We start from the raw sequence: 19,168 nt of genomic DNA, 5'->3' as shown, positions 1-19,168 counted from the left end.
CATACCTGGACACACACCTGTACACACCCACACATACCTGGACACACACCCGTACACACCCACACATACACACACCCACACATACACACATACCCCCGCCTATCCACACCCACCCACACATACCCCCTCACAACCCCCACACATACCCACACACATACTCACACACAATCTTAAAAGTAAAACAAATCCTTTCTAAAATGTCTGGTTCATCCATACAAAAACTCTCCACTGGCATTGACCAGGTGCCACACAGGAGGGCCGGCTTGTGAGAAGCAGATGTGAAGTGGCCACGTGGCTCAAAACAGCTGCACACAGAGGCTCATGGGAAAGTTGCTTCATAGCTCCGAGCCTCCATTGCCACCTCTGGGAATAACAGAACTGCCCTTGTATTGTGGGGCTTTTAGCAGATTCAGCAAAGCAGGGACTTTACCTCATTAGGAAATCAGGATGAAGATATCAGAAGGCTGTGTCTATTGCAGTGAAATCCTGCAGTCTCAGTGTGCATCCCAGGCTGGCCTCGAACTCATCACTCTCCTGCCTCAGTCTCCCTTCCTAAGTACTAGGTGTGTGCTCTAGACTCAACTCGATGTTATTTTCAGACTTTTGGTGTCATGTGCTTTGCTGTCTGGTGTGGCCATCCTCCAGCCACGCTCAGTTTATGGGAAGTCCCTCTACCTAGCTAACTCAAGGCTTTCATTCTGAGCTTGTGTTTGTCTCAGGTGTGAAGTCAGTAGACAGGAAGAAAAAACCTGTCCTATCCAGACTGTGACGTGCTGTTACCTGGTCTTATTCATCTGCCCCTCTTCCTCTGTGGCAGGGCCAGTGTCTTCCTGAGGAGAGGTGGTGATTTTAAATGCCCCCCCCCCCCCAGTCTCCAGCTTGGTTGAACCAGGGTTTAGACCTACTCCTTGACTGCCAAGGCCAGATCTGTTTCTGCTGAATGACATATTCTGGCAAAGTGAAGATTTAAATAATATGTTCCATTTTCAAAGTGGCAGAGTGTGTCCAGCATCGGGGGACCATGCAGGGCGGAGGTTTGCTCTGCCTCTGGGTTTGTGTGAGACAATCAGACCAAGACTGATGAGCCCAGAACCAGCAGGAATTCCCTCATCCCAAGTGGGAGTCACCCTATAAGGCCAGTCGGGACTCTAGTGAGCATGCCTCTAAGATTGATCTTTTCCACTTGGGACCTCTGTGGGGACAACGACTCTAAGCAGCCATTGCTGTGTTTGTACCACATCAGCACAGGGAGCCAAGAATGTGTGTGGCAGGCTGCAGCATCCTCCCAGGACAAGCTGAGGGACGTGGTGGTGATGATGGCACCTTTGCCATGCTAGACAAGTGCTCTACTACTGAGCCCCCACCCCGAGACCCCAAGTCAGGGTACATTTTAGGCTCTTTGCAGCTCTATTGCATTAGCCTGCCAGTTCCTCCAAAGCTGCCCTGCCGTGGTCCCCATGCTGCTGTTTCATGGTCTTCACGAAGCACTTGTCAACCAAGGAGCAGGCAGCCTCTGCCACGCATGTCTTTAGAGCAGGTTATACTACTAAAGCGTGGCAGAGCAGAGGTGGCCCCGTGGCACACGTGGGCACCCCGTGGCACACGTGGGCACCCCGTGGCACACGTGGGCACCCCGTGGCACACGTGGGTTGGTGAACGAAGGGGTCTGCATTCCTAGGAGAAGACCAGGAATGTCACAAGGTCGGGAAACTGGCTGACTCTGTTTTTGTTTGTCTTGGTTTTTGAAGACACCATTGTTTACCCCTGAGTAAAGTTCTCACAGACCAGAACCTGCTGGGGAAGCTGGACACATGATACCCGTCACCAGCCTTAGCTAGTGGCAGCACTCACAGATGTGCAGTCGCAGTAGACATGACCTGGGCCTTTGCATTCTCCCAAGCTTATCAGGTGGCTCTGCCTAGCCAGGACTGGGTCCATTGGCACAGAGGTAGGGTGGTGGACTAGAAACCTGCCACTGAGCGGGGGCCGAGGAACTGACCCATTCCAGCCCCGTACATATGGGTGGTCTGGCCCTTATCATCCGCAGCTTTCACTGGACTCGAAACAGCAGATTCTTCAACATTGCCAAGGACCCCCGGGTGTCCATGAGGAGGCGATCTGGGACCTTGGTGATCGACTTCCGCAGTGGCGGCCGACCTGAGGAGTACGAAGGGGAGTACCAGTGCTTCGCCCGGAACAAATTCGGCACGGCGCTTAGCAACCGGATCCGCCTCCAGGTGTCCAGTGAGTGCCAGGAAAAGGGCTGCTGCTGGCTCCCTGGTGGGTAGGGGCGTGCAGGAGGCCCTGCCCTCCGTGGGTCTCTCCCACTCCAGAAAGACTGCTTTCAGAAAGAAAGAAAACCTTTCAGACTAACCTGTACAACCTTACCAGCTCCTCTGTGCACCAGAGAAGGGGAGAGGGGGGGCCAGCTGGAGATGAGAATCCACTGTCACAAAAAACGTCTCCCTCCTTTCAGGATCCACCCTCCACATCCTCTCTCTTGCCTCCCCTTTCTCCCACTTCCCCTTCTCTTGAGCCTGCCCAGTTCTGGCCATCAGCTTCACTTCGCCCTCCCGTTTCTCTTTAGAATCTCCTCTGTGGCCCAAGGAAAACCTAGACCCCGTCGTGGTTCAAGAGGGTGCCCCCTTGACGCTGCAGTGCAACCCCCCACCCGGCCTCCCATCTCCAGTCATCTTCTGGATGAGCAGCTGTGAGTGCGGAAACCTGGCCTCACTGAGAGCCCAGTGCCAGGGGGTGCGGTGGGTCGATTGAGTGGAAGATGTGATGGTCACTGCTAACTGTGAACTTGTGGGGCTCTAGAATCTTCGTGGAGACAAATCCCTGTCTGTAAGGGGTTTCTAGGTAGGTTAATTGAAACAAACAAACAAGGCCACCCTAAATATGGATGGTGACCATTTCATGGGCTGGGATCCTAGATTAAATAAAAAGGAGATATCAAGCCAAGCAGTAGCCTGCACCTCTGCTCCCTAGCTGTGAATGCTGTGTGACCAACTGCTTCATGCTTCTGCCACCATGTCCTTCCCACCATGGTAGACTACCCCTGAATCTTTAAGCCAAAACAAAAACACAATAAAAGCAACAGCAGCAAAACCCTGCTTTAAGTTTGGTCAAGAGAGATGCTGCCACTACGGGAACTAACACAAGGGCTCAGTGGGTGGGGAGACCAACTTGTGAGAAGCAGATGTGAAGTGGCCATGTGGTGCAAAACAGCTGTGCACAGGGGCTGCTTGTTGTAAGGGGAAGCGGCGGGCTGCGTCCCCGGCACCCAGCCGCCCGCATGGCTAGCTTATGCCCCAAAATAATTACACGGAAACTGTATTCTTTTTTTTTTTCTTTTTGGTTTTTTTGAGACAGGGTTTCTCTGTGGCTTTGGAGCCTGTCCTGGAACTAGCTCTGTAGACCAGGCTGGTCTCAAACTCACAGAGATCCGCCTGCCTCTGCCTCCCGAGTGCTGGGATTAAAGGCGTGCGCCACCATCGCCCAGCTGGAAACTGTATTCTTTTAAACACTGCCTGATCCATTAGTTCCAGCCTCTTATTGGCTAGCTCTTACATATTGATCTAACCCATTTCTAATATTCTGTGTAGCACACAAGGTGGCTTACCAGGAAAGATCTTAACCTGCATCTGTCTTGAGTGGGAGAATCATGGCGACTCACTGACTCAGCTTTCTTTCTCCCAGCATTCTGTTCTGTTTACTCCACCCACCTAAGGGTTGGCCTATCAAATGGGCCTAGGCAGTTTCTTTATTAATTAACCAATGAAAGCAACAGATTAGAAAGAAATCACTCCCACATCAGCTGCTATTGCCGTGCGGTCACAAGCAAGTTGCTTCAGAGCTCTGAGCCTCTAGCTGGGTGAAGGTGGCACGCACCTTTGATTCCAGCACTCAGGAGGCAGAGGCAGGCTGATCTCTGTGAGTTTGAGGCCAGTCTGGTCTACAGAGTGAGTTCCAGGATAGCCAGGGCTATCAAAAACGAAAACAAACCAAAAAAAGTTTTTTAAAAAAATCTCTGAGCCTCTGTTCCCTTTTCTGAAAATAAACCAGAACTGTGTGCAGGGCAGGGGGCAGGGATGTGAAGGGAAGAAGGGTTCGGAGCCGGACCACACACGCAGGACGTCCTTGGTAACTGCACTGATGAAGATGAAGAATAACAGAAGAAGGAAGCGAATGTTTCCCAGAGGATAGCCAGTGGTAACAGTCTTGTTTCATCCTTGGTCCGTCTGGCTTTACTCCAGTCCCCACACTTAAGTCAGGATGTGAGTTCCAGAGTGACGCTTTCCATAGGTGCTGAAGGGAGACAAAGTTTGGAGCAGGAGCCAGGTAACAACACCCAGAGATTGTTGTGAATCAGTTGTGGACGGTGCTCACCTAGCTCTGGAAAGGCTTCGGTTTTTTCCCCCATTCTCAATTAAGATAATAGAGAAACACTAATAAAGAAGAGATGGACATTCCCTGCCCTCCACCCTGGCCCTGCTCCCGCTCCCTGGCTCTCACTCCTGCCCATCTCCCTGGATTTCCCAACCCTCTCCCTTCATGTCCACCTGCCTGCCTCTGCTCCCCTCATTCTGCCCCTCCCTGCACTGTCCATCCATCCATCCACCTATCCATCTAGTCACCCCTCCATTATCCTGTAAATCCGTCCACCTACCTGCCTGCCGTCCATCAGTCCATCTACCCTTGATTGCCCAGCCTGTTCCCAGCGGGGCTGTGCGGGGAGGCAGTACTGGGAGCCATTTCACAGGAGAGGATGGCTTTGTACACAGACCCTGTCACTCCCTTCTTTCTTACCTAATGGGGAACAATGCCTGGCTGTCGCTGGTGGGCACCTGTAACGCCATATTTATCACTGAGTTAGGGCCATGCCCTCTCTCGAGCAGATCTCATGGCCCTCTTTTTCCTGTCCTCACTATCACCTCCCCAGCCCAGAGCCCTGTGCGCTTTCCCCTGCTTTACAATCTCATTCATAGCCTTAAACACAGCCTCAGGTAGCCTCGATTGCATGCTTTCTCCGGCTCCTCTCTCTTCAGGACAAGCCTGGACTCCTTGACTTGGGGAGGCCTCCTTCATGACCCAGTCCTTCTCCAGCCCTTCTCCCTCATCCTTACGTGCCTCAGCTCTGGGCTAGGCCATGACATTTCAGCCTCAGACACACTCATCTAGCTTCCTGGGACCTTGTAGCATCTCTGTCTTCTGTACCTGACACAGACATGACAGGCTTCTGTCAGGACTCCCCAGAGGACAGGGTCCCTTCTGCTGCCCGGCCCCGCCCTCCCTCCCCGGTGCCCTGTCCTCTCCACACCACCCCTCCTTCTCTCCTGCTATACTGAGGGTTTGTCTTTCTTTCACCAACCCCCAGAACATGTGACCTGGCACGCAGTAGGCCTTCAGCAGATCTTTGAGGAGAGATTCGAAGGACCGAGCACCTGGTGGGGAACAGTTGGCATCACTGACATGAAGAAGCAGTTGTGGGAACAGGAAGTAGATTAGCCTGGAGTGTAGGTCACTCCTGACGGCTTGGAGAGCCGACCCTGTATATCAACACTAGGTCCCAAAAAATATAGTGATGTCACATCCTCGGCCACCTGAGGATTCTCAATCCTGGACTTTACTATCTCTAAAACCAGAAGACCTCTTAAAATCAGCAGTGCACGCCATCTGTCGGCATACATCTGACAACTATAATTGAGAACAAAATAAAAGTCCATACTATAATTGATGATTACAAATTTTGATTAAATGCAACAAGGCCAAGATCAGATATCCATAACACACTATTGGGAGCTCTTGTGTGCTCTGGCCCCAGTGGGGTACCGAGTATGAGAATGAAGGAGCATTGGTTGTTGCCCGCACAGTGTTCCCTGTGTGTGCACTTGGCTCCTGACTCGAGGAGATAGCACGGGTGGCTTGTGCTTTCTCCCTCGGGCCCTGAGGTCAGTCAGGCTGTGGCATGAACTGAGATCAGAAAAGTGTGGTCACAGAGCCTGGGCAAAGGGAACATGGCCATCTGGGTTTAAATGTACCCCTTTAGATGCATTCAGCCCTTCCCTTTGCTATAAGGAGTGGACTCACCCTGCTGCAGGATTGGGAGGAGCTCCAGCCTGCATCTGGTCTCCTCATCAGAAGAGCTGATTATCACTGAGTCGGTCTGCTAACTTCCCGTCATCCCTCTGCTTCCCCACAGCCATGGAGCCCATCACTCAGGACAAGCGTGTCTCCCAGGGCCACAATGGGGACCTCTACTTCTCCAACGTCATGCTACAGGACATGCAGACAGACTACAGCTGCAATGCACGCTTCCACTTCACCCACACCATCCAGCAGAAGAACCCGTTCACCCTCAAGGTCCTTACCAGTAAGTGTGGGCCCTGCTCAGGGCCTAAGCCCACACATCGTGCATACCCGCGGCTCACCCAGAATTCTTCTCTGGCTCATTGTGCCTGAGCCACTGCTGCTGCCTTATGCAGCATCTCTGGATGCAGAAGTCTTGAGTCAGACTTGGTCCTGTGCTAGACCAGTGCTTGCTCTTTGGTTGGAATCAGAGTCACATACCAAGGTCCAGCCCTGTCTTACCTCGGCAGGCTTGGGCTGTCTGGGGTCCTCAGTTCTCATTCAAATACTCCTGGAATTTGAGATGACCATCAAATCAGGATCCCTATGGTACAGTCAGCTTGTTCCTTTTATTTCTAGTCATTGGTTATGTGTTTCCAGAAAGCCAGTGCATAAGATGCCAGGACCAGCGGACACACAGAACAAATTGTGTTTCGTTCTGTAAAGTAATGGATGTGTTGTATCACAAACTGCAGATTTATATTTTGCTTTGTAGGGGTTAGTTTTTATCCCCTGATTGTTTTGGGCTAAAATTGAAGCAAGTTAGCATTCCCTGACCCACTACAGTGGTCATGCAAGCACAAGTCAGGCAGAGCTTTCAGCCACAGTCCTCAGCTTCTTCAAGATGTTGCCTGGGTTTGTTTACACCATGGACATGTGACATGGCTGGAAGAGGACCTTCTAAAGAGTCTAATCTGTCTGACTCGTGTTGCGAATGTCATTGTCTGTGCTGTGCTGTGGATGGTGAGGAAAGGGAGGATGCCATGCCAGGAGGACCACAGGTCACACTGAGGCTGAGCCTTGACGTCCCAAGGCTACCTCCACGGACTGATGCTGCCCTGCACAGTCCCTTGGGGAAAGCCTGGGTAGGCTTATTAGGCACCGAGAGAGACGTCTATGGTCTATCCTTTTCCTCAGGGATGGAACGCCCACCCATATGGAGAAACTTTCTCTTGTTTGCTTCTCATGGTTTCTTCCTCCTTTTTTTTCATTTTCTTCTTTTCATTTCCTTTCTCTGTTCTTTCCCCCTCTTCCTAGCTTTCCTTTCTTGCTAGTCTTTCCCTCTGAACACCTCTGGTCACCTGCCTCCTGCTCTGTGATATGCCTTTGCCCCTGGGTTTTGTCGCCCATGACAGGACAGATAGCCCATGGGATTGCTCAGACCCCAGCAAGGAGCCCTGTCTGCTGCTGCAGAGGCGCTGGCTTTCTGACTCCTGAACCAACCCCAGGAGACCCCTGGGACAGGAAATTGATTCACCTGCTGGGCCTCCCTAGGTGGCTTCAGGTGGCTATCTGCCAGTTGGCTGAATGAAGGAGGATGAGGTGGTCTGCCCAGGTCCTCTGAGTACCCTCAGCCAGGACAGGGCTTGCAATGAGGAAGAACAGTGCTGTCAAGAGGGTGACCTTGAACAGCCTTCACGTCCACCTGGAAAGGGTATCCTGGAATCAGCCTGCAACTCCAGGGTCTGAGCCAGGCTTCATGCTGTTCTGGGCAGAGTCTGGGAGCAGGTTCAGGTTAAATGACACTTAGCAGTGGAACTTTCCAGAACAATCTTTTCTCTAGAGGACGGAAGGGATGCTTGCTTTTGCCTCATCCTGAGTTGCCTGTCCTGTTGGAAGCTCTCTCCTCCCAATGACAAGAACCCCTCATGGTGACCCGAACAGAGTCCTGCCAGCTTCCTGGAGTCTTCCCAAGAGCAACTTTGGCTGGAAGCAAGTCCTGGGCATCTGAGCCAGCCTAGCATTGGGCATAGTTTCTTAAAATAGCACAGTTGGGCTCTGTTGACTTTCCTGTCTAGAAAGGGCACAGGCTTTCTCTGCTGTCTTCAGAACCAGGTCTGGATGGGAAGCCAAGCAGTCTGCCTGTATTCTGCCTTTGGGAACAAAATCAGTCTCCTTACACTGTTTTGTTAGTTTCATCCAACGAAGGGGAGAAAGATATATACATATGTTTACATGTGTATAACAAAATATCAAGCAACCTAAAAATCATTTTTAACTTGTTTTAGGATGAAGTAAAAGATAAGCAGGAGAATCAAGCCAATAAAGACACATTTGTGACATCTTTGTCCATAGTGTGACAGGCACAAGGTCTCCGTTGCTACTCTAAGAGGCGCCCTAGTTAGAGAGGAGGGGGTCTGCCAAAGCGGACAGTGGAGGGCACGCTATACTTGCTGCTAGCGTTAAGATGGCATTTCAAGGACAGAATCTCCCTGGATCTCTTCCACGTGTTGCCAGAGCTACAGTGAGGATGGATATGCACATTGGTCTTTTTGTAGAAGAGAGAAAGCCCCTGTTCCACCTGGTACCATGGGAGTGAAAGAGAAGGACCCCCTTTGGCTGAGCATGGCACTTTGCTCCCCTGGGGGACAGACACCCTCTCCCAAGCACTGCCTCAGCACCCCCTCCCTGGGACCACCTATCCCTTCATCCCACTGTGGACCAGTTTCCACCTTCCAGCCAGGTCCATCCAAACTGACTTCCAAAGCAGCGAGGTCTGTCTCAACCAGCCCCACAGTGAGAAGCAGTTCTGGGAGTCAAAATCATTCCATTGCTGCCTGTAAAACAGTTTGGGGGTGCAGTTCAATGCCAGGCCCAGAAAAGAATTTGCATAACCTCTTATAATTACTTGTAATGGGATTTGATCTGTCTTTAAGAATGCAAATGTTCTAACACAGCCACTATTTCTCCTGGAAGTTGAACTGTGTCCTGGCTTCTTGGAGGTTGTCTCTTTGGCTTCTGTCCCCTGTGGGCACTGTCAGAATTTGAACCCTCAAGGGTATGGGTAGGGAGTAAAAAGCTACCTAAGGAGAGTGGTATGTTTATGTGTCCTGTTCTAAAATGTCTTCACTGAAGACTAGAGGACCCAGGGCTTCAGCCACCTTACACTTGAATGGCAGCCAGTGAACTTGGTTTTTAAAGAGAGTCCCTGTACCCGCGCTGTCCAGAGAGCTCCAGGTCTCAGGTGTAGAATTCATCCCCTCATCTTGCTGCCCTGACCCCAACTCCCCTGTAGGAACCTCCACCAGGGTCTCCCAGAAGATGTCTGGCAGGGTCTACAGTGATGCCCACCTGGTCAGATTAGGATGCTCTTGTTGCTGGGCACTGCAAAGGTCCCCCTGTGTATACATGTACACACACACACACACACACACACACACACCTACCCCTGCAGCCTAGCTACTGTCAGGCAGGGCTTTGCTGTCCTCCGCAGGACTCACTAACACTCCTTTTTCTCTAGCTGGTCTGACGTGGAGTCCTGGGCCCCGGGGAGAAGTTGTCTCAGAACCAGCCACAAGATGCTACAAGACACTAATCCTTCCTTACCTCATTTGTTCAAAAATCTAGATGGACCAAGCAGAGCTCAAGCCCAATTTCTTTACTTTCAAAATAATCTCGTTTTATTATTGCCTTCTTTCGCAGGAGTTAACTGTTTTTGTTCCCTTTTGAGTTGTTTTGTGTTGGCTGTTCTCCCGAGCTCATTCCTTTTCTACGTGCGCTGTTTCCTTTCGCAAAACCCCACTGGCGCTCTCCTCGGTTGCGATGCGGCTTTGCATTTCCGTCCTCATCCTCCTCGTGTTTGCGCAACCAGCTGCTCCGGGCCTCCCTGTTTGCTCACCCTCTTTTGTTTATTGCAGACAACCCTTATAATGACTCGTCCTTAAGAAACCACCCTGACATGTATAGTGGTGAGTCCGGGGAGTGACTTCTCCTGTCCTAATCCACTTTGGCTAACTTGACTGATACCATGACATTAACTCCTGCGGGGTGGCAGAGTGGACAGCTGGTCAGGCAAGGTGCCAAAGGGACACCTCAGGACACTGCCCACATGGAGCAAGGTGGCCAGTGCGGGACTTTGGGGTGGCTCATATTGGAAGTGTTTCCTCCTTGCTCCTCCAATGTGGGAGTCTCCATTTGCTAAACTCTTAGAAGGTAGTTTTCAGCAGGGTGGAGCTCCACAGAGGACTCAGCAGAGACTCAAAGATCAGTGGCAGAAGGATGGAAAATGGACTTTGGCATCACTCTGTATGAATTATCTGAGAAACAACTTGAGAGATCAGAGATTTATGTTGGTTTACGGTTTCAGAGCATTTTTGGTCCTTCACAGCAGGGATGCAGGCGCGGTAGCTTTGTTCACGATTGGCGGGCGTATACGCAGACTGTTCACATCACAACAGACTAGGAAGCAGAGAGCAAGGCAATAACCAAAGGTCAGGGGCTGGAGAGATGGCTCAGTGGTTAAGAGCATTGCCTGCTCTTCCAAAGGTCCTGAGTTCAATTCCCAGCAACCACATGGTGGCTCACAACCATCTGTAATGAGGTCTGGTGCCCTCTTCTGTCCTGCAGGTATACACACATAACATTGTATACGTAATAAATAAATTTTAAAAAGGGGGTTGTTAAAAAAAAATAACCAAGGGTCAGATGTCCTTCAAAGGCCCACCTCTAGCTACCTGCTCTATCAGCTGGACCTCACCTCCTGGACATTACACCTGCCCTTAATAGTGAGCTGAGGAACAGGCATGAACACGGGCAGGGGTCCCTTTCAGATTCAGCCTTAACAAAGGACATTTGACAATAGGTGAGAGGCCCCAGTTAGGAGGAAACAGGAAATACCAGTTCCTTCTGGTAGTGTAAAGAGCACAGACAGCTTTAACTGATTAACTCTTCAGTGTCTGGATATGAATTGCCTGTTCTGTAACTGCGCTTTACTTCCTGAGAGTATTGGTACAGCCCGGGCCCATCTCTCTTTAAAGTTTTCCTAGCAGACTGGAGAGATGGCTCATGCAGCTAAGAGCTCTGACCGCTCTTGCACAGGATCCAGGTTTAATTTCCCAGCACCTACATGCTGACTTAGGACCGTCTGTAACCCCAGTTTCAGGAAATCTGACACCCTCTTCTGGTCTCCACAGGTATCAGCACACCGGTGCACTTACATACATGCAGGCAAAATATGCATATACATAAAACAAAAATAAGTAAATCTTCTTTTTAAAAAAGATATATGGTTTCCCTAGAAAATGGTATTAAGATTCCAGGCCAGAGTTCTCTTCCCAGGCTGTGAATAAAGTTGTCCCTCCCTGTCCCTGACGCCTGTGCCTTTCCGCCTTTCTGGCTGCTCCTGCAAATCCAGTGGCCACCAGCCACGTCTGCAAGTCATGGAATGATCACAATGAGAGCTGCATTCTAACAAACCACAGCTGGCTGCTAGGTCTGGTTACTAGGGAAACTGGCTATTCCCACACCTGAGGCTCCCCTCACTGTGGCTTCAGAATGCTTGGTGTTCCTTCAGCAGCCATAGGATTCAGCATTCGCTGACTTTGGCAAGGCAGCTGGTCCCGTCATCAGCTATGCTTCTGAGCTGAGTTCAGGTCCCTGAGGGGATCGTTGGGAGCTCAAATAGGTAGGAATGTCTTTGCTGAGATTGCTAATATAAGCAACCATCAGTGTCTGGAGTGGAGGATGGGACACGAAATGAGAGCCAAGGGAAAACAAAGGTTCCAACTTGGCACCAGCAGCGAAAACCATGCTGAGAATCTGCCAAAGAGATTTACTGCCCAAGGAAGCTGGGGCCTTTGTTAAGTTCTGGGGATTATTTGTTTTCAAGATAATGGGGCTAGCCACTGTTGTGTCAAAAGTCCCTCAGCACTGCTGTGGAATGTGTCTTTTTCTAAACTGAACCCCAGAAATCTGTTGTAGGAAGTGTTCTGAAATCCAGAATGTGTCTGAGCTCTTAGAGGTCACCTGGCTCAATTTCTTGGCTTTATGTAAAGCAGGGAAATGTAGTTGTTTGATCCATGGAAGATGACTGGGTGACTTCAGCCATATATAGCCCAGCTTATCTCCAGAGGTCAGGATTTTTTTTTAAGAAGAAAATAAGTGAAATTTGTGAGAATCGCTCAGGACTTTGAAAGCAACAGAGCTCATATTGAGACTGAGCCCTGAACCCTCAATTCACAGCAGGACGTGGCTGGCATAGCCGGAAGCTGCTGGGAAGAACACAACATTCAAACAAGGCACATATCGAACAAAGAATAAATAGGCTGATGGTTTTAGAAAGAAGAGAAAAATAAGAAAGCAAGGAAGTTCTTCCTGGATGCACAGAGCTGCCAGCCAAGGAAGATTGTCAGCAACAAATGTCCGGTATACCCCTCTGTTTGGCTCTGAAATCTGACATCTCTTTTCCAGCAGCAGGGCCACCCAGTCCTTTTGTTTTGTTCTGCACAGAGTTGGCATCCACTGATGATGGGCCAGAAGCCACCTCCCCTCTGATTGGCAGAGAAAGCGACTTTGGTTTCATCCAGGCCAGAAATCAGGGGGTTTATATAGTGTGTACATGGAGATGCACTGCCTCAAGTCAAATCCAGTCGCTAGCACACACCACCGGGTAACACGGGGCAAGTCATTTAATGCCTTAGAACTTTGATTTCCTCTTCCACAAACAGGCAGATGCCTCGCCTCAAAGATGGTTGTGAAGGTTAAAGAGGATCATGTGCCCGTAGCCTGCTAAGCTCCTGTACACATTGGCAATGTTAATATATAACCCGTTGTTGGATTTAAAGGGGAAGGTTTGTGTGGACTAGATTGTATATAGGCCATCTGTTTCTAAATTAAGGGAGATGCAGAGAATTGGAAGAGAAGCCCGAGAGAGAAAGGCAGGCACGGTTATAGGAGGAGAAGTACTCCACAGAGAGAGAGAGGGGTGGGTGGGGAGAGAGAGAGAGAGAGTTAGAGTACACTGGAGGGGTGAAAGGTGCCCAGATTGCTAGCTCTGCTAAGAACTGGGTAAGAAGAAAAGCTGCATCTATTGCAGGCAGGATTGAGTTAAATATATAGAAGAATTTTCCTAACAGCAAGACACAAAAAAATGTTTCTAGAGCAAGAGACCTCACCCACCCCTCCAAAACCTTTTGCTCAGTCGTTCCTAGGGCCAGAAAGATAAACGAGGTGCCAGGAAGCCTGCCTCTCAGGTTTCTGGTTCTCAGTTCTAAGAACTGAAGACAGCAGAGAGGATGGGGTGTAGGGTCCAGCTGCCGTAGAGAGCTGCATTTGGCAAAGGTTCCCAGATGCATCTGATGTATTGAACCATTGTTCCGCGGGCAGGCGGCGCTGAGTGAAGGGAACAGCTAAGTTTGTCAGCACTTCTGACCTTTTCTCAATAGAAGACAGCCAGAAGCTGTTTCTCATTTGACCCTCAAAGCCAATCTGGCTAAAGTGGGGTCGTGCCCTAAGGTCCCCTGACCGACCATCTGGCTCTGGAGGTCCGTGACTCCTCTCTGAGCCACAGCTTGCAAGAGCCACCCTTGGGCAGCTCTTCCTGAATGTTTGAGCCTGGCTTCTGGATCCTAGAGCTCCTCGGTATCGGGATAGACCCCAACTTGAAGACTGGAAATGGACAGAAGCAACCTATCTCCAAGTGAAAAGAGCGGTCCTATCTAAAGGGACATCTTTCACCACACAGAGCTTCCTGCAATAGTTACCTTCATCTTTGAAGTTACTGGTTTCTGTGTCTCCTCCAGGGAAAGCGACTAGGCACCCACCCCTCCTCAGGAACAGGGGCTCCCAAAGTCACCGGCCAGGTCTTTAAGTGTTCATGCAGTCCCTCCCGGCATTTCTTCATAACCTCCCTTCAGCGCCAGCCTTCTCACTGCTAGTCAAGCCACTAGTTACCATGTTCCTCCTGCCAGAGTCACATAGCCTAAGAATCCAGTTGAGAGGCCTGGAGCCTCCTCTTTCCCTCCCCGGCTTTATCGGTTGCCACCAAGGAGAGCTGGGATCTTAGATGGTGAGAAGCATAAAAAGGACCAGAGCAGTTCACAAGGACAAAATACCTTTCTGCTTCACCTCTTGGCCTTTGGATTTTGGGTTTATTTGACTGGGGTTATTAGAAATCTATTCTGAAATTGCCTGGCCCAAATGGGGACAAATGGCATCTTCAGCTTCAGGCAGAGTCAGTTGAGAGAAACCTCACAGCACAGCTCAAAATCCAAAACAGACTGAACCTGTGACCTTGGGCAAGCCTGTTGACGTCATAGAAACTCAGTTTCCTCTGCTAAACACACAGAAGTGACCCTGACAGAATGTGTTTTGAGGCTTCAGCACAAGGTGCTGTGGGCCAACCAATCACAGCGCTTGGCCCCATTAGCTCCACACTGAGAGGTGATGGTGCCCACTGACTGGCAGGGTAATCTTTCCTTTCCTTTGAATGTGCCTCCTTTCCAGCTGCTGCTTCCTCCCTAAGATGCCTCTGTGGGTTGGTAGCCCACATCCTACAAATGTGGTGCTGTGTAGCTTCTCTCTGGTCATGTTCCAGTGTGCCCTGATGCCCTGAGCAGGACTGTGTGCTAATCTTCCTGCTCCACATCCTTCCGAATTCCCTTGCCCTGGGTTTTGTGCTGCATGCTATGGATGACTTAAGAGTCCGGAGGGTCACAGGCTGGCCCCTGCAGGCTTATTTTCTTGTGTGGAATGGGGATGATGACTGAGAGGGGATCTCTTCCACCTCGTTTGTGGGGTTTGCAACGCTGGACAGACTCACCCACTTGATACGAACCTCCTGCCCTGGAAGCTCCCTAACCTTTGGTGCCCGTGACTGTGTGATGAGGGTAGGAGGAAGCTTCCGCTTCCTGGATACTGAGAGCTGGGTGCTGCTAGGTCCACAGGGATAGACCATAACCAACTAATCACTTAATGGATTAACCCTGCTTTTGCCACTGCTCTATGTGTGTGCGCTGGTGCGCTGTGAGGATAACCACAGGGTTTGGGGGTAAACCGTTGCTTCCTTTTCTGTTTCTTCTCCTTCTTTAACTTGTTTACCCCACAAATATTTACTGAACGCATGCCATATGTCATACATTGTAATGTGCCAGGAGCCAGGATATGTTTTAACCTTTCTTCCCCTGACGAAAAGATAAAAGACAGGTGAACTCTGTGGGATGTTTCCCAGTGGCTAATGAAGAGAAACAGCTTCCCCAGGACAGGAGCCCCCGTGATCCAGCCAGACAGCTGCAGATGCAGCCAGCTCCCGTAGGAAGCACAGGTGGCACAGTTTGGATCCCCACCAGCCAGTCCTCACCCCACCAGCACCAGCTAAACCCAGAGGAATGCCCTCCTCCCCACTCCAGGCATCTGCAAGGGCTCCTAGCTCCTGGCAGCTCTGCCTCCCCTCTACTTGCCACCTGTCCAACTGAGCCTAAGACCCGTGGCAGCCTCAGCTTCTAGCCGTCTTTCCATCTTCATGTGTCTGTCCGCAGTAGTGCCTCCTCCAGTTTCCCTTTTGACCTGAGGTTTCTGGTGGGGCATCTTTGATTTTTCCTTTTCCCATTTCTGTAGAGTTATGCAAAGAGTGTAGGAAAGAAGTAAGACTTGGGCAAGGTGAGGGCCACTCTCCATGGGTGCACCCTGATTGGCATGGTGCCTTCCATTGGGAACAGCCTGATGTCAGCATCGGTGTGTGGACCACCTAGCCTCTAAAACCTCTATGGGAGATTTCTGCCTCTCTCACGGCTGTTCCAGCCCAGTTGACTGTTGATCACCCCCCTCCACCTTGGCTGCCATTCCTCCCACCGACACCCACCCCCGTCTCTCATGCAGTTAGTCAAGAGTTAGGAGGTAAAGCGCCTTGGCCCCAGAGAGCTCGCCAGTCATCTCTCATTCATTCTTTTCGTGTCTTTGCTACGCCATTAATAATTCTCCCCAGCATGTCCATTGTTTATTTGGGAATGTATTGCTTCATCCAGCTCCTTATCAAGTCGCTAAGAGCAGGTTGCTTGTCATGTGTCCCCAGCCTACCTCTTTTTCTTCCTTCCATGTCCCTATCTGGGGGGAATACACTGATGCAGAGATGACCTGCCCTGGGGGCTACCTCAGTGGCCCCTCCATCCCAACACAGATGACAGAGAATGGACCTCTCACTGCTTGTTAACCCCTCCCTGTCCCAGATAGGATTTCTGGGCTCTTCTCAACAGAACCTGGAGCTGGTGCATACATGTGCTGATGGGGCAGAGACTCCATCTTTCAAATACATCTCTTAAAGATGCCCAGATCCTGGGGGTGGCTTGCGCTCAAAGGACTCAGGAGTGGGACATGATGACATTTCTCTCTAACCCAACAGTTCTGGCACATCTGGGCAGGAGGCTCATAGAAGTTTGTTCTGTCCTGTTTCAGCCCGAGGGGTGGCCGAAAGAACGCCTAGCTTCATGTATCCGCAGGGCACCTCGAGCAGCAAGATGGTGCTTCGTGGTATGGACCTGCTGCTGGACTGCATTGCCTCTGGGGTGTACGTACGGTCTGCACCATCTTCTAGCCCTGCTGCTGGAGGGGGGAGGGCATCAATCCACACATTTGCAGGCACAGCAGGACACAGGGAGAGGGAAGCAAGCAGCCCCGTGAGCAGAACACTGCGTGTCTGTCATCCGCACCCCACTATGGCTGTCCCTGCTTTGGGAAAAGAGAAAAGGCAAGGGCTGGCATACTGATCACACAGAATCTTAGCTCTTGTCTTTCTGTGGAGACCCTGTAGCCAAACAGCTTCCTCTGTTTAGGAAAGCCCATCTTTTAGAGGGTATGCACCTCCCTCGTGGGCCCAAGTTCACTTTTAGGGTATCTGGGTATCGGGCTCTTTCGAAGACAAGAGCTACATTCAGTAACAAGCCCTCTGTTTCCTCCTTGGCCCCTTGACTAGCCCAACACCAGACATTGCATGGTACAAGAAAGGTGGGGACCTCCCGTCTGACAAGACCAAGTTTGAGAACTTTAACAAGGCCCTGCGCATCACCAATGTCTCTGAAGAAGACTCCGGGGAGTACTTCTGCCTGGCCTCCAACAAGATGGGCAGCATCCGGCACACGATCTCGGTGAGAGTAAAGGGTACGTTGTGTGTATTTCTCATTATGATTATGTTGCCGGCCCTGAACACAAATAAGACCACATTCCCCGTGTGGCGAGGAGACAGAGGGAGTGGGGAACGTCCTGTGTGACATGGTGGTGTCACCCTTGCACGTGTGACTGTATGCACTCATGGGCATGTACGCTGAGGAAAGGATACTCACCTTAACGTTTGCCCAGCTCCAGGCTCTCTCTGCAAGTGACATTCCTCCCAGAGCCTGCTCTTTCGTTTTGCATTCCCATCTGTGGTGTGTCGTCTTAGCCTGTGCCGTCTGTGTTGTGTGCATGGCGCTGCTTCTTCTAGAGGATGGAAATCATCATGGACCACACTATTTTTAAGCCACTTCCGTCTCCTTAAAGCAGACGTGGCACGACACTAGAGTTCCTGTCACTGTGGGTCCTGGCTATGGGATGGGCTGTGTGAATCACTTCTCAGCCCAGGGCTCCTTGCAGACTGGGAGATCGAGGGCTGAAGGCTGAGAACAAGAACTTTCTAAGCATACAGTTGACTGATCAGATGCTTTTGCCTTTAGCATGATACACACACGAGTGGGTTCTGATCCTTTTGGGTGAATAACGAGATTTTTGAGACTTTGATCCAGAAGTTTCTTTTCTCAGAAAAATCCCTGTGTTTGCAAAATCTCTCCAAATAATAGAAAGGGGGTAAGTGGCCAAGAACTGCTCTTACCTAAAGTTCAGTGCCGAAAAGAAAACAGTTCAGATCTTTCCTAGACCTCTGTTCTTATAACAGGGGAATCCTAAGGGGTGCATCCAAGGGCTCCAGCAATGCCTATGACCTCTCCAGGCTTCAGCCTCTTGGTCCCTTGGCAGCTCAGATGCAGTAGGTGTAGATGAGCCCCGGCATCCCTATATTTTAAAAGCCCAATGGGGAATTCTAACAAGTCAACTCTGCTCCGTGGGTTCGGCTAACTAGCCACCTATAGACAGGGTTGAGTTATCAATCCAAGGGTGAAAGATAGGGGCTGGGATGTGGGGGTCACCCTCACACAGGAACCCACCTGGCTTCTCGTGCCTAGCCTGTGCCATCTACCTCTGCCTGCCTTATCTTTCAGCTGCTCCATACTGGCTGGATGAGCCCAAGAACCTGATCCTGGCTCCTGGTGAGGACGGGAGGCTGGTATGCCGAGCCAATGGGAACCCAAAGCCAACTGTCCAGTGGATGGTGAATGGGGAGCCTTTGCAGTGTGAGTCCTCCTCCGCTTGTTCCCTTCACCCTCCAGAGGCTGTGTCGGTGGGTCAGATGTCCCCAAAGTGACAGGAATGGATGGCCCATTGGTGGTACTTGCAGCAGCCTTCCTCTGCAGGCATCTCAGGGGTAAAGGAAGTCTTCCTTATTTTTCTGAGAGAACAGGGGGATAAGTAGCCTATAGCCCATGGTTACAGTCCTCTGTTTAGGGATTTCTGCTTCTTTGTGGTTTTCTTAACCTTTGCTTTCTGCCCAATAATTCTAGAGCCCAGTTTAGAGCCTGGGCACTGCACTTCATCTAGGGTTTGGCTTCGAGTGGTGGTGGGAGCTTAGAAGATAAAAACCCCTGTCTGTCGTTAACCAGTGATGAATCTAAGTCTTACTCTCTAGCAAGGGCCAGTGAAAAGACAGGGTCATGTGACAGTGTGAAGGCTGTAGCTGAACATGAGGAGGAACTTCCCCTTCAGTGTTTGGGGGATTTGTCTTTTTACTTTTGGCAGTTCATTTACTTCAGCTTATTTCTTTAAGCTTTTATGTTTTAATATTCTGTTCTTAACTACTTACATTTATGTATTTTTCATTGTTAATATTTTATGTTTATTAACCTTGTGTCTTCTCTTTTTCCTCTTTCTTGTACTTTTACGAGACTTTGTCTTATCTTCAAATAAAGACTGTGTGTGTGTGTGTGTGTGTGTGTGTGTGTGTGTGTGTGTGTGTGTGTGC

General features: G+C 50.4%; 1 protein-coding gene across 18 annotated transcripts in view; it reads left to right on the top strand.

The window, feature by feature from the left end:
- Positions 1 to 19,168, top strand: part of Nfasc (neurofascin) — a 160,378-nt gene that overhangs the window by 88,652 nt on the left and 52,558 nt on the right. For 14 of the 18 annotated variants that reach the window (XM_026779886.1, XM_013346726.2, XM_013346725.2 and 11 more), the window contains 7 exons: positions 2,048 to 2,244; positions 2,588 to 2,710; positions 6,206 to 6,376; positions 9,990 to 10,040; positions 16,519 to 16,630; positions 17,036 to 17,220; positions 18,312 to 18,443. In XM_026779886.1, coding sequence (XP_026635687.1) covers positions 2,048 to 2,244; positions 2,588 to 2,710; positions 6,206 to 6,376; positions 9,990 to 10,040; positions 16,519 to 16,630; positions 17,036 to 17,220; positions 18,312 to 18,443 — 971 coding nt within the window. The remainder of the gene's footprint in view (positions 1 to 2,047; positions 2,245 to 2,587; positions 2,711 to 6,205; positions 6,377 to 9,989; positions 10,041 to 16,518; positions 16,631 to 17,035; positions 17,221 to 18,311; positions 18,444 to 19,168) is intronic. The other 4 variants (XM_013346727.2, XM_026779883.1, XM_005348349.2 and 1 more) reach the window with 1 other exon arrangement.

Source organism: Microtus ochrogaster, chromosome 6, assembly GCF_000317375.1.
Source record: "Microtus ochrogaster isolate Prairie Vole_2 chromosome 6, MicOch1.0, whole genome shotgun sequence".
NCBI lineage: Eukaryota > Metazoa > Chordata > Mammalia > Rodentia > Cricetidae > Microtus > Microtus ochrogaster.
This window is presented reverse-complemented; position numbering and strand designations above follow the sequence as displayed.